The sequence below is a fragment of the Oncorhynchus gorbuscha genome, linkage group LG26 (assembly GCF_021184085.1).
Source record: "Oncorhynchus gorbuscha isolate QuinsamMale2020 ecotype Even-year linkage group LG26, OgorEven_v1.0, whole genome shotgun sequence".
NCBI lineage: Eukaryota > Metazoa > Chordata > Actinopteri > Salmoniformes > Salmonidae > Oncorhynchus > Oncorhynchus gorbuscha.
Window position 1 is genome coordinate 19,323,706 of NC_060198.1, and position 12,867 is coordinate 19,336,572.

General features: G+C 43.1%; 1 protein-coding gene across 6 annotated transcripts in view; it reads right to left on the reverse strand.

Annotated features, from left to right (window-relative positions):
- The window catches only part of LOC124015681 (signal-induced proliferation-associated 1-like protein 2), a 108,466-nt gene that overhangs the window by 13,631 nt on the left and 81,968 nt on the right, over positions 1–12,867 (reverse strand). For 5 of the 6 annotated variants that reach the window (XM_046331075.1, XM_046331073.1, XM_046331078.1 and 2 more), the window contains exons 11-15: positions 11,651–11,800; positions 9,606–9,703; positions 8,938–9,035; positions 6,891–7,309; positions 3,394–3,618 (exon numbers count right to left, since the gene is read on the reverse strand). In XM_046331075.1, coding sequence (XP_046187031.1) covers positions 3,394–3,618; positions 6,891–7,309; positions 8,938–9,035; positions 9,606–9,703; positions 11,651–11,800 — 990 coding nt within the window. The remainder of the gene's footprint in view (positions 1–3,393; positions 3,619–6,890; positions 7,310–8,937; positions 9,036–9,605; positions 9,704–11,650; positions 11,801–12,867) is intronic. The other variant, XM_046331079.1, reaches the window with a different exon arrangement.

A 12,867-nucleotide genomic window follows, 5' to 3' on the forward strand; every position in this document is an offset into this window, starting at 1 on the left:
GAGAGATCGGGATGAGAAACGAGAGAGAGAGAGGGTGTATATTGGAGGCAACAAAAAAAAAAGGTAAGAGAGATGCATTAGAGACAAGCTTATCAGTTTCACTGAAACTTTCTTGTGAAAGCTATTGTACAAGGGTAGGTGGAAGGCAGCCTTTCCTGAACAAAGAACAGGTGTCTAAAATTCCTGGTCAAACGCAGTGCACGACATCTGGAATAGAGGGTCATTTGCACACAAAGGTGCGGTAGAGGGGGCATAGTGACACGTGTGGGAGAGTAAAGGACATTACTGAACAGTAAGACCGAAAACAGTAAGACATATATAGAAGCATAAAGCTATCAAAAGTAAGACGAGGCAGCACATTACACTGCTCTTTGGGAAGGACAAAATAATAAAACAAGGTCATAAGAAATAAGTATACTACCAGAACTACTGTAAAGGGTTATTGAAAGTTGAATATCAACACACACACACAAATGGGGAGTAATTTATTACAATATGCCGTCCGGAACCATTCAATCACAGTGCTTCAACTGGAGGTCATCTAGTTTGGGGAGTTGCGGTTTCCAGGTAAACACATAGAGTGAGGGTGGGGTGTCACGGAAGGCACAGTTTGCATTGTGTACAGACACCATGCGAATGACAAAGTGGGTAGACTTATTTTACCAGCCCATTTCAACCGGGCTCTGTCCAATATTTATTAAGAAATTACACACTTAACTTGGAGACTTCCACACAACCAAATGGTTATTTTAATCTCAAGAAACAGGTAAATATTATATATATCTCAATTTTACAATGTCATTTCTTAGTGAATACAAAGTAAATAGTGGACTGTAAAATAAAGCATAGGTAAGAGGTTTATTGACCAAAGAGGGTTCCGTAACGCTAGTGTACCTGGATCTCAGTGTTAGAGTCTTTAGTAGGAAAGACAATACACCTTCCATTCCACTGACGTAGAAAACCCCAAGTGAAAAAAGGAGGGAAATCATGTACATTGAGATGTAAACAAAAAATCTGTATACATGGCTGATATGCAAGCATATTGCTGTCAAAAGTCTTATGCTATATGGTCATACCTCAAATAAAATTGGCCTTATAAAGAAGACTATGTTATAAACCTGTTACTTTTGTGTTAATTGTTTCTGTACAGGGGTAAGTACACTAACTACTTGTTCTTGCATACATAGTACAAACTAATTACATACAGTGGGGCAAACAGGTGTTGCTGACAGGTGTATAAAAATGTAGCACACAACCATGCAATCTTTGGAAAAAAACATGCAACCATAGACAAACATTGGCAGTAGAATGGCTGAAGAGCCATTTACTGAAGAGCTCAGTAACTTTCATCATAGGATGTCAAATTTCTTCCCTGCTAGAGCTGCCCCGGGCAACTGTAAGTGCTGTTATTGTGAAGTGGAAACGTCTAGGAGCAACATTGGCTCAGCCGAAGTGGTAGGCCACACAAGCTCACAGAAGGGGACCCCGAGTGCTGAAACCTTGGTTGCAACACTCACTACCGAGCTCCAAACTGCCTCTGGATGAAACATCAGCACAAGAACGGTTTGTCTGGAGCTTCATAAAATGGGTTTCCATGGCAAAGCAGACGCACTCAAGCCTAAGATCACCATGCACAATGCAAAGCGTCGGGAGGAGTGGTGTAAAGCTCACCGCCATTGGACTTTGCAGCAGTGGAAATGCTTTCTCTGGAATGATGATTCACCCTTCACCGATGGGCGTGGAATATCTTTCCTTCTTAATGCGTTTGAGACAAATCAGTTGTGTTGTGACAAGGTAGGGGTGGTATACAGAAGATGGCCCTATTTGGTAAAATACCAAATCCATATTATGGAAAGAACAGCTCAAATAAGCAAAGAGAAACGACAGTCCATCATTGCTTTAAGACATGAAGGTCAGTCAATGAGGAACATTTCAAGAACTTCGAAAGTTTCTTCAAGTGCCATCGCAAAAACCATCAAGCGCTATGATGAAACTGGCTCTCATGAGGACCGCCACAGGAAAGGAAGACCCAGAGTTACCTCTGCTGCAGAGGATAAATTCATTACAGTTAATTCCATAAATTAACTTTCAACAAGGCATTCCAGGTGACTACCCCTTGAAGTGCAAAGCTGTAATCAAGGTGTAGGGTGGCTACCTTGAAGAATCTTACATTTAAAATATATATTTGGATTTGTTTAACAGTTTTTTGGTTATTACATGATTCCATATGTGTTATGTGATAGTTTTGATGTCTTAGCTATTATTCTACAATGTAGAAAATAGTCAAAATAAAGAAAAAACTTTCACAATTTAAAAACATGGGTATTAGAAATTATGCAGACAATTACATTGATGGAAGCTATGCTCGCAGGGCGCCAGTTGGGGAAACATGTTCTAGATTAATCATGCTTCACCATTTAGCAGTCCGACGGACCAATCTGGGTTTGGTAGATGCCAGGACAACGCTACCTGCCCCAATGCATAGAGCCAACTATAATGTTTGTGGAGGCGGAATTATGGTCTGGGGCTGTTTTTCATGGTTCGGAAGCAAGTCCCAGCAGCAATGTTCCAACATCTAGTGGAAAGCCTTCCCAGAAGAGTGGAGGCTGTTATAGCAGCAAAGGGGGGACCAACTTCATATTAACGCCCATGATTTTGGAATGAGATGTTCGATGAGCAGGTCTCCACATACCTTTTTTCATGCAGTAGCTGCAGCAATCCAAACTTGTTTGGTATTATCTATGTGCAGTCCCATCTAAAATAATATATATGTTTATTTTGGGGGCTCTTTGCACACTACAAAGACTGTTTTGTGAACTGAAAATATCAGAAAAGGTTGCACTAGCCGATGGACACTTGACACTAGCTAAATGAGAGACCGTACTCGAGAACACTGCTTCAACTCCTACTTATCAATAAGATGGGACATGTGTCAAGAGGATTCTGTCAGAGCATCAAGTAATCAGAGGTTACTTTTAATATGGCTGTCCCCTTTGATCAGAACCTGCCTAAAATGGGGGCCTTTGGTTAGTATGGCTTGCCACCTTTTCAACAGGACCAAAGCAGGCAGTTTGTCAGCTCGCCATCTTTTTTTACCAGTTCAGTTAACTTAACCAAGAAAGACCGTCAACCTGGCCAAAGGTTAGCAGGAAAGTACTAGTAAAGTTGACACGGGTACGCACTTGTGGCTTCTTTATTAAAATATGACGATGGGGTTTATTTCAACGGGTTACGTAGAGTCGAGGCTGAAAACGTGTCAGTCTGGCAGGGAGAAAAATGATGTGTGGCACTGGCAACTATTATGATGCTATAGAGCATATTGACAGTACTCTAGGAGCAAATTACATGTCCAAGTAAGAATACAACCCCACAAAACACTGCTTATTTTCTCACCCGTAGTCTTTTGGCCTGCCCAGATCCTCCATTGGAGAGCCATCCACGGCTTTCTTCCAGCCAATCAGATACTCTTTGCCTGGTGATTGGCGGGCGTGGATGGGATCATTAAGCCCCGCCCCTGTTACCGTGCTGCCGGAGGAGACTATGTAGACTTTGGAGGAGTCGACCGAGGTGGAGGTCTTAGGACCACGTTCCGAGGGGCTGCCTGAGTGCCGCGAGCCACTAGGAAAACCGAGACAGAGACATGTGATCACAGTTGTTCAATTACGTAAAATATGAATGGCTACCAAAAATCCAAGGTTTGGAATCAGTCCATTTTATATCAGAAAAGTCAGGGGATAATCAGGAGGGATAATTATGCCTCCTGAACTGAACTGACCCAAACCCTGCTACCCATATCAGTGGTTCTCCTCACGATGGGCTCTGTGTGGTTCTCGGGGCAGGTTTTGATCCTAACTCCTATGACTCCACTAGCCTACTTCAGCAGAATTCATGCCAACCCTGCGTATACGGACAACATAGTGATACGAATTGGGGCATGATGACACTGCACTGCTGCCACTGGCAGTGAAGGGCAAATGTGTCACACCTCATTAAATGCTGCATTGTGCCCACTGCGGGGGGAGGCAGGATCCTGCCATGGCCACAGTGAGCCTGCCACAACATGGCAGACCGGTCGTCATGATTAGCATAATCTTGTTCCCAGACACTTTCACCCCAAATGCACAAAGAGTCTGGTGGACCAACGCGTCAAACTTAGCCTTTGTTAGCCAATACAGAGAGCCTGGAGAAACTCCCAGCGCAGGCATTGGTTTAAATAGGCTTAATCTACCAACCAATCATCTCCCAGAATGCTTTCCCCTTCACTATCCCCCATATGCTAGCACACCACAAGCACAGAGCCACACCTCGCAGTCAGGTGTTTGTCTAAAATTCAATTACAAATACTTTACTCAGTAGAGCACTCCCATAGAATTCTATGGCCACTCCCATTAAGGCCAATTTAGAGTGGTTGATATCCCAGGATTATATAGGCTGGGCACAATACCCAGAGGACGAGGTTACTTTTATTCCGGTAGGAAACTGCACTTTGGCTCATCCAGTCTGACTTAAAATGGAGAACCTGATGTCACCGCTCAGCCTGGCACAGCATGAAAATGAAGACTATATCTGGTCTACCTGACCCCAAAATGGAGGTACTGGTGTCACCTCTCAGCCTTGCCCAGCAGGAAACTGCAGACTATATCTGGTCTACCTGACCCCAAAATGGAGGTACTGGTGTCACCTCTCAGCCTGGCACAGCAGTAAAATGAAGACTATATCTGGTCCACCTGACCCCAAAATGGAGGTACTGGTGTCACCTCTCAGCCTGGCCCATCATGAAAATGAAGACTATATCTGGTCTACCTGACCCCAAAATGGAGGTACTGGTGTCACCTCTCAGCCTGGCACAGCAGGAAACTGCAGAGTTAGGCAGGAAACTGTCTACACCGTTTCATTCTGTCTGATCCAAAAATGAAGGACATGAAATGTTGGAAAGGTAACCAGGCTACTGTGCACAAACTTAGAGAGGACGTGCGAGAATAATGGATTGGGAATCTGGTAGGGAGATTGTGATGATGACGACGGTGGTTTCTGCTTAGTCGCTGGCTAAGTAGGTTAGCTGGCTACTTTAGCTGCGTCATTATCGATGTGATGTGCCCAGTGTCTATGTGAATTAATAAAACAATCTATTGTGTAGGCACAGCAATGACCTATTTAGCCTTACTCACAGTAATGGACTGGCCATCTGGAGCACACGAAATGGCTAACACTAGAGAATCATGTCAGCTCTATTTATTACATTTATATCTGCAATGTTCCAAACATTTCCTTTCACTGAACACAGCATACGAATGAACCAGAGAGTCAGAGTGATGGTGAACCAAGGAGTCTGGAGAAAAACTATAAGGAGCAGGGGCTCCCGTTCACGAGAAGTTGAGCTATCTAGCAAGAGAAGTCCACCCAGGAAAACTCCCAAAATCAACATGAAAAAGTAACACCACCACACAAAAGAAACGCAAAAGGTAGGGCCGGAAAGTTAGGGGACAGCGCCAATGCTAACATCAACGTGCATGTAAGCCCATTCCGAGGAGGATGCCATAGCCCCGGGTCATTGCCTAGCAGAAGAAGACAGTGACAGCATAGTTGACGATTGTGAGCCTTGCAACAGCAAAAGTCAGTGCAGCCGAAGCGCTAGGCAAATGGGGATCCAGGGAGGGAGAAATGGGTAACACAACATCAATATTGGGAAAACTAACGAGGCTAACTAACTATACCAGCAACATAATAAATACCAGCCAGACCGTTTCTTGATTAATGTACATGCCAGCCATAGTAATTTCAAGCCCTATTCCTCAACCTTTGTTGAATAGGAACAACAACATATGATTTCATATTTTTATCATATTTTTATTATGTACTTGAGCTTGTGTCTTTAAAAGTGAGTACAGCTCAGCAATTTATAACTATTTTTTTTACCAGAAAGGTGCGATCTTTATCTTTCTTGGAGTATGCGGCATTACTAGCTATTGTTTTTGGCATAAATAATTACTTTTGGGAATGTATATTTAGGCAGAATTCTACATTTTTACATTACATTCAACAGGTTCATGTTTGTTTGAAGCCCTACAATTGACATTAGTGAAATCAAATCAAACTTTATTGGTCACATACACATATTTAGCAGATGTTATTGCGGGTGTAGTGAAATGCTTGAAAAGGCAGCCTTTGACACAGCACAGCTGCCTTTTATTTATACATTTTATGATGATTAATTCTGACTAAACTTATTGCTTCCACTATGTTGTTATATTTATAATCTGTAGCTAAAACAACTATGAATTACAAGTGAATGGTTGTGCTAAGCTAGAGGACAGTGAGCTGCTGAGAAAACTGCTCGTCCAATAAGGTAGCCAGGACATATTTTTCTATAACTTGCTTACATACCATTCTCTTTACGCCCAAATTTGGTGTGTCTTTTTCTGGTTCACTGTGTTGTCTGTAGTAGTGTTGTCTACTGCTTTGACAGAGTGAAGCCAGCCAGCCCTCTCTGAAAAAGAGCCAGCCAGTGCTCTGTCTCACTGAGTATTCTAGCTACTATATATCTTCTCCGTTTTATTGCCTGTGGTTGAATTGGAATGAAAAAGGTACCAGTACTGATTTACATTTTCCAGTACCAGGTTTAGAGTGAATATTCTACAAGAGGTGGCGATGATCAAGCAGAATAACATGTCAGATGCTGGTACTGAGTATCGGTGAGTCGTTGTCAACAATTCAAGCGCTGGTCATTGGTCAGATAAAAGGGATCCATTCAGCCTCTTGGTGTATGGTGATGTTGCCCCTAGACACTGATCATGGATCAGTTTGGCGTTTTCCCCACTAATGGATTGGGAGAGTGGAAGCTGATACTAGATCTGTCCTTTGGGGAACTTTATTTTGGAACTACACCTTACCTGGACATGGAGGAAATCTCACTCAGGTCGCCCAGGCTCCCGTCCGTTACGTGCCCAGTCGAAGTGGCCTGGGTGCTGTAGCCTTGTGAAGTCAATCCTCCTTCCGGCGTCCCCGCTCCATGGTAACCCCCCGCCCCGTGGTACTCCAGCACCCACTGTTCCCCTCGGGCATTCTGGGGGACTGGCCGGCCAGCCGAGGCCCCCGGTACACCACCTCCGCCGCAGCCGGGTAGAGGGGGAGGTGGCGGGGGCATGCAAGGTGCCGTGTCGATGCCGCTGTCGGTAGACGCGCCCTTGATGTAGATGAGGCCCAGGGCATCGGGGTCCATGGGGTCACCAGAGCCAAAGCGCTTGTCGTCGCTGCTGCCGCTGGAGGCATTGCTGGAGAGTGTATTGCTGCTGGAGTGGCTGGAGCCAGACTGGGGGAAGAGATGGCGATCAAAACACAACAACAGTTAGTGGTTAGCAGAATTCATTTGTGTCTGAAAATTAGCGGTTAAATCCTTGCTTCGTCCATTCTTGTTTTCTCAGTCCCTCTGAAAGAGCATTGGAGTAAAGGATCCAAGACCTCGCCCTCCGACCTCCAATGACCTTTGAGAGGAATTGAGGAAACAAGGATTCGGCAGCTAGCATACATAGGCTGTGTGTCCTTACACCACAATTCAATCAAATCTTAGATAAAATCAGAAAAACACATTGTGGGTTTATTCACTGGTTCAGAATGTATTATGAAATTGGGGCCCTGGAAATGTTTGGTACAATTTACTATTGTAATTACTCATTGTTACAATGTATTTACATCAGTAAATTACTCCACTCCTAACCCTAATCTAATCCACCAAGTCGTGTGGGAAAATGACCAACATACCACTTCACAGGCCTTTTAGTGTAACAAAACTGCATTTCAGTTAAAACATAATTTTCTTGTTGCTAGACTATATGTGGTTTGGACTTTAAACCATTCGCATTTTGATTTAATAGAGCTATCCAGCCAATGAGCTTCCTACTCCTGTTAAGAGAGCTATATTCATAGCCGACTTGGGTCTCATTTCAACTACACCGTAGTAAAATAAATAATTCCTGAAGCTGCAATTAATTGAAAATCCCATAAACCAAGCCATTCCAAATGGGTTAGGAGGGCATATGAAACTTTAATGCGCTTTGCATAGGGAGACAAGTACATTCTACCCCTCTTTCTGTTTATCCAGGGCCAATTGTTGGGAAGCTTCCTCATTTGTAGTAACACTAATGAAAAATAAATAACGCACATGAATCGATATTCACCATGCGTAGCCATTACTTGCAATACACTTTTACAGGGCCGTATGGGTAACCAAGCCGTTCTCTACTGCCAGGTGTGACCCTAAAGATCAGATGACTATACGTACGGTATCATGACCCATCTGTCTAGGGTGTCGTGTTGCGGTCCAAACCGAAGACCATGCATGTTGCTCGTAGGGGATAAGGTGGTCTGCGAGCGGGGGCGGCAGGGTAGCCTAGTGGTTAGAGCGCTGGACTAGTAACCGGAAGGCTGCAAGTTCAAACCCCCGAGCTGACAAGGTACAAATCTGTCATTCTGCCCCTGAACAGGCAGTTAACCCACTGTTCCTAGGCCGTCATTGAAAATAAGAATTTGTTCTTAACTGACTTGCCTGGTTAAATAAAGGTCAAATAAAAAAATAAAAATAGCTAGGTCTACCAAAGCCTTTATCAACTGACGGGACTCCTATGGGATACGTTCACCAAATGGCCATGATGTTCTGTCATTGGATGACATCAATGCTTTCATATGAAACATTTGATTATTTAAACTAACTGATTTTGTCCTGAAAAAAAGTGTTACAAGACACACTTTCCATTGATGCTCCATTGATGCTCAAATGTAGGCATATGTATTGCATGAGATGACATAGACGCAACAACAAACTAACCCAAATCCAGCATGACAAGAAAAAAGCGTTACAGTGTAAAATTACATTTAATCTGGCAACCCTCAATAAACATTAAGATAACATTAAGATAACTCTTTCCAAGTATGAGTACTCACATGTTGGTATTTATTGGGGGAGTCCTTTGCTCCTGGTCTCGGCTGGCTTCTCTCCCTCATGTTCAGAATCTTTGTGGAGGGATGGTGCCACTTGGCCTCTGCAAAAGAGGAATAAGACCATTTGTGAATTGTTTGTTTTTTTAGATATCATTTTCTCATTAAAATACTTGTGGTGCAATTTCTACAATACTGTCCACCAGAGTTGATGTCAGGAACTATTATATATTCACTAGGAACCAAACAGATTGAAGTGGGGAGGGACTACCTGAATGTGCCCAATAAGAAACGCCTGTTTTCCTTTCCCTAGTTGCCATTATTGGCATTTTTTCAATGCAGTTCGTGAAATGCCAAAAAATGAATTGGAATGGCAGTTATTTGGTCATTCTATTTTGTGTTATAGGCTATGAAAGCACATTTGTCATTTGTTGACATCACAACATGACACATTTGGTAACACTTAATGTGAATGACAATCGTGAATCTATAAGAATGACAGTTAATATTGCTTTCTGTTTTGTCTGTCTCCAGCTGACCTATTCGCTAAAGTGCATTTCTACTGACAGGCAAGTGAGTCTCTTTCATAGCACAGTTGATAATGATGATGAAAATGATATTGGTGAAACATGATGCTTATGATGGTGCTGGTGATGAAGAAAAGTAACTCATACCTGCAGATCTGGTCCTCTCCAGCTTGGGCTCCCTCTCTCTCCGGCCCTCTCCCTCCTTGTCGCTCGGCTGGTCCAGGAGCAGTGCAGGGGACTGGCATCTACACGTGCACGAAAGAAGGATATGACAAAGCTAGCGGTATCAGCAAATCTTCAAAAGTGGGAGGAAATATGTGATGTCTTTGCTGAACATTCTAACCATGAAGACCATCAGTGACGCACAGGTCAGCCATTTGTTATTTGCCCAAACAAACTCAGTTAACTGAACCCGCACCTGAATGATCCAATGTAGAGCTGCACTGGCAGCTTATTAAAAGGGTTGGCAACCTTTGTCCTGGAGTGACGTAGGAACTTCAAATGTTTTTGATTTAACCGACCTGGATGACCAGGTGTTTTGCATTTAGACAATCATTTAACTGACCATTTTACCTCAGTTGGTCAGGTGTGGTACCTAATCGGAGCAAAATCCTGCGGCACTCCAAGAACAGGGTTGCCTACCCATGCCTTACCTAATCACAACTGTATCAACTTTCAATGCAATACTTTTGTCAAATGAGAACTGGTGTCCTAAACTCAGGCCTCAAAGAGAAAAGAGAATGCTAAGCAGAATATCATGGCTCCCAAACATTACAATTGAGAAAATGTGTTCAAATTATAGTCTTCCCCCACAGCATCCTCAATGCTTTGCCATTGCTTTAGAACCTTTTAAGTGCATTGTAATACTTATCAACCCCACTTCCTGCTTTTCACACCACTGGCCATTGTTTCACTGTTTCTCACCACTTGGCTAGTCGCACTGAGCTATTTCAAACCTTTCCCTTGGTGTGTAACAGTATCCGTTAAGCTGCGGCCGCCCAGACACATTTCCACAACGGATGCTGTGGGGATATTGAAGGAATGCCTTTGGCCTGGAAACTATAACTTGGTCTGGACTGCCGTAGGTCAAGGAATGGGGGTCCTGGAAGAACCAGGATGGGGAGGTAGTAATGGTATTGTTTTGTCCTAGATAGAGGAGATGGCCTATCATATGACACAACTGGTCCCACTACATATACTGAATGTATGGGTCACTGTATTCAATATATACACTATGCTGAATATATGGGCCGATGTACTGAATATAAACACTATACTGATGCTTCTGAATTGTTTGGTCTCTGGTGTTTTAGGCTGGGTATCTGTAAAGTACTTTGTGACAACAGCTGAGGGATAAAGGGCTTTTAAAATAAATGTGATTGAATTTGATTGATTCATATACAGTATGAGTCACTGTGAATGCTGAACAGTTATGAAAATGGCTTTGGATACAAATGCTAAATGACCATAGTATTATTATAGTCCTCTTTCTCTATAGATTATGTGCCATCTTCCGTATGCCCAGGAGGGAATAGTCTGGTTTAAAGGAGTAGAAATATGTATTGAACTTTCGATGTAAATATATAGCCTGTAGCATTATTCATATTAATTTTATTATTCATATGAATTGTGCATTATTCTGTGTTTCTATATATTATGTACTTTGTCTTTTTAAGCACATGACCAAATTCATTTCCCCCTGTTGGGATAATGAAGTTGATCTAATCTAGGAGCAAAGAAAAGCACCTAATTGCATTTTATTAGATGACAGCCATCTCTCCCATTTATTTGTGCTCGGGGTCTGTAGACCCAATGCTCATAGCTGTAGGCCTATCTGTAACCGGGACACACAGCAGATGCCATCAAATATGGACTTGATTATATTGAGAAACGTAAACATCGAATAAACTTTGATTTTGGACTAAACTATCCCTTTAAACAGAATGGTGGGCGGGGTTTCCACTTTTGCTACTATTTCATTGGCACCATTGCCCCAGACAAGCTAAATCAAGCGCAGATACAGTATTTGAATATAATTGTATTCAAACCCAGTCTGCTGTGTACGTAACTCTCCATGGAAGGGTGAGGCTTGAGGTGGAGAGTTTGCTAAAATGTACACCGTAGTTGTCCTAAAATATACACCACAGCTGTCATAAAATGTGCACCGCAGCACTGTGCTCCAATGCACTTACACGTTAATGCATCCCGCCTTCTGGGACCAGGTGCCACAGGGTCCGGGGTCACTGGACGTGGACTGGTTGCTGGGGGAGCTGCAGTACAGTTGTCCTGGTTCCCGACTGCTACAGGAGGCCGTAGGGGAGATCTCATATTCCTGCAGTACCCTGAAAAAACACAAAAATAACATTTAGGGGACATGTAACCAAAATGGGCCTCAACCGCTAAAGTGCCCCACCTGTAGGCTACAGCTCCAATGGCCCTGTTAAATGGAAAGGGTTAGTTGTTTGTTTGATTCTCAAAAGGGCCACACACTCGGTCTAAGGAAACAATTTGACTGTACCTAGCAGACCAAACTAAATTGGCCACTGGGTGGGTCACTTGGGATAAATGCATCTGCTAAACGACCGTGTTATCACTCCTATTATTCTCAGAGTTGTGAAAACAAAATAAAAGAGCTGTCAAGACAATGTCAGGCATGTCAATACAACTCATCACCTAGTCTGGACGTATGATGCATGTGCTCCTGATGTTTGTTTGTTTAGTATATCATTATGTGTATTATGCCAAAGGTCAAACTACACAGTGTAGATAAGAACGTTTATATATATTTTTTAAAAGGAGGGTTTATTTGATACAGACAATACAAATAGTAGGTCAACCGTTATACTGTGATGATAGAGTGCTTGGGGAAATACTTGCGGAACATAGCGTAAGTAAGCAGTTAGGCAAAGTGTTATTCTTAGCCTGAACACACTGTTCCAAGCCTTCGGGGCGTGGGAGATGCTCGAGCCTCCGACTCGTGAAACCCGACTCTCCCGCCAGACCGGGAAGAACGCTGAGACCTCGAAAAAAACACATCATATGGAAAAGCTGAGATGGGATCGTAAATGTGCAATGGAGAAGCTCGCATAATGGAGGTTATATAGGCCAGAGAGGGAGTAAAGGATGAGGAGGTGTGAAAGGTATCTTCAATGCTTGCATCTTCAGCAGCATTGGAGCAGGCCTGCTTTACAAGGCGTTGACAGCTGCAAATTGAGTCCCGCTCCCTCTTAATTAGCTGGCAAAACTCTGATTAGGAGTCGAAGCCACAAAGTGTTTGAATTCAAACGATCCCCACGCAATAAACATATGCAGTGTCTCCATGTATGTTTGTCATGCAGGTGATAGAGGACCCAAAAGCGACTTAACAGAAACAGAGTTTATTCAAGTCCAAACAGGGAATAACAGAAAT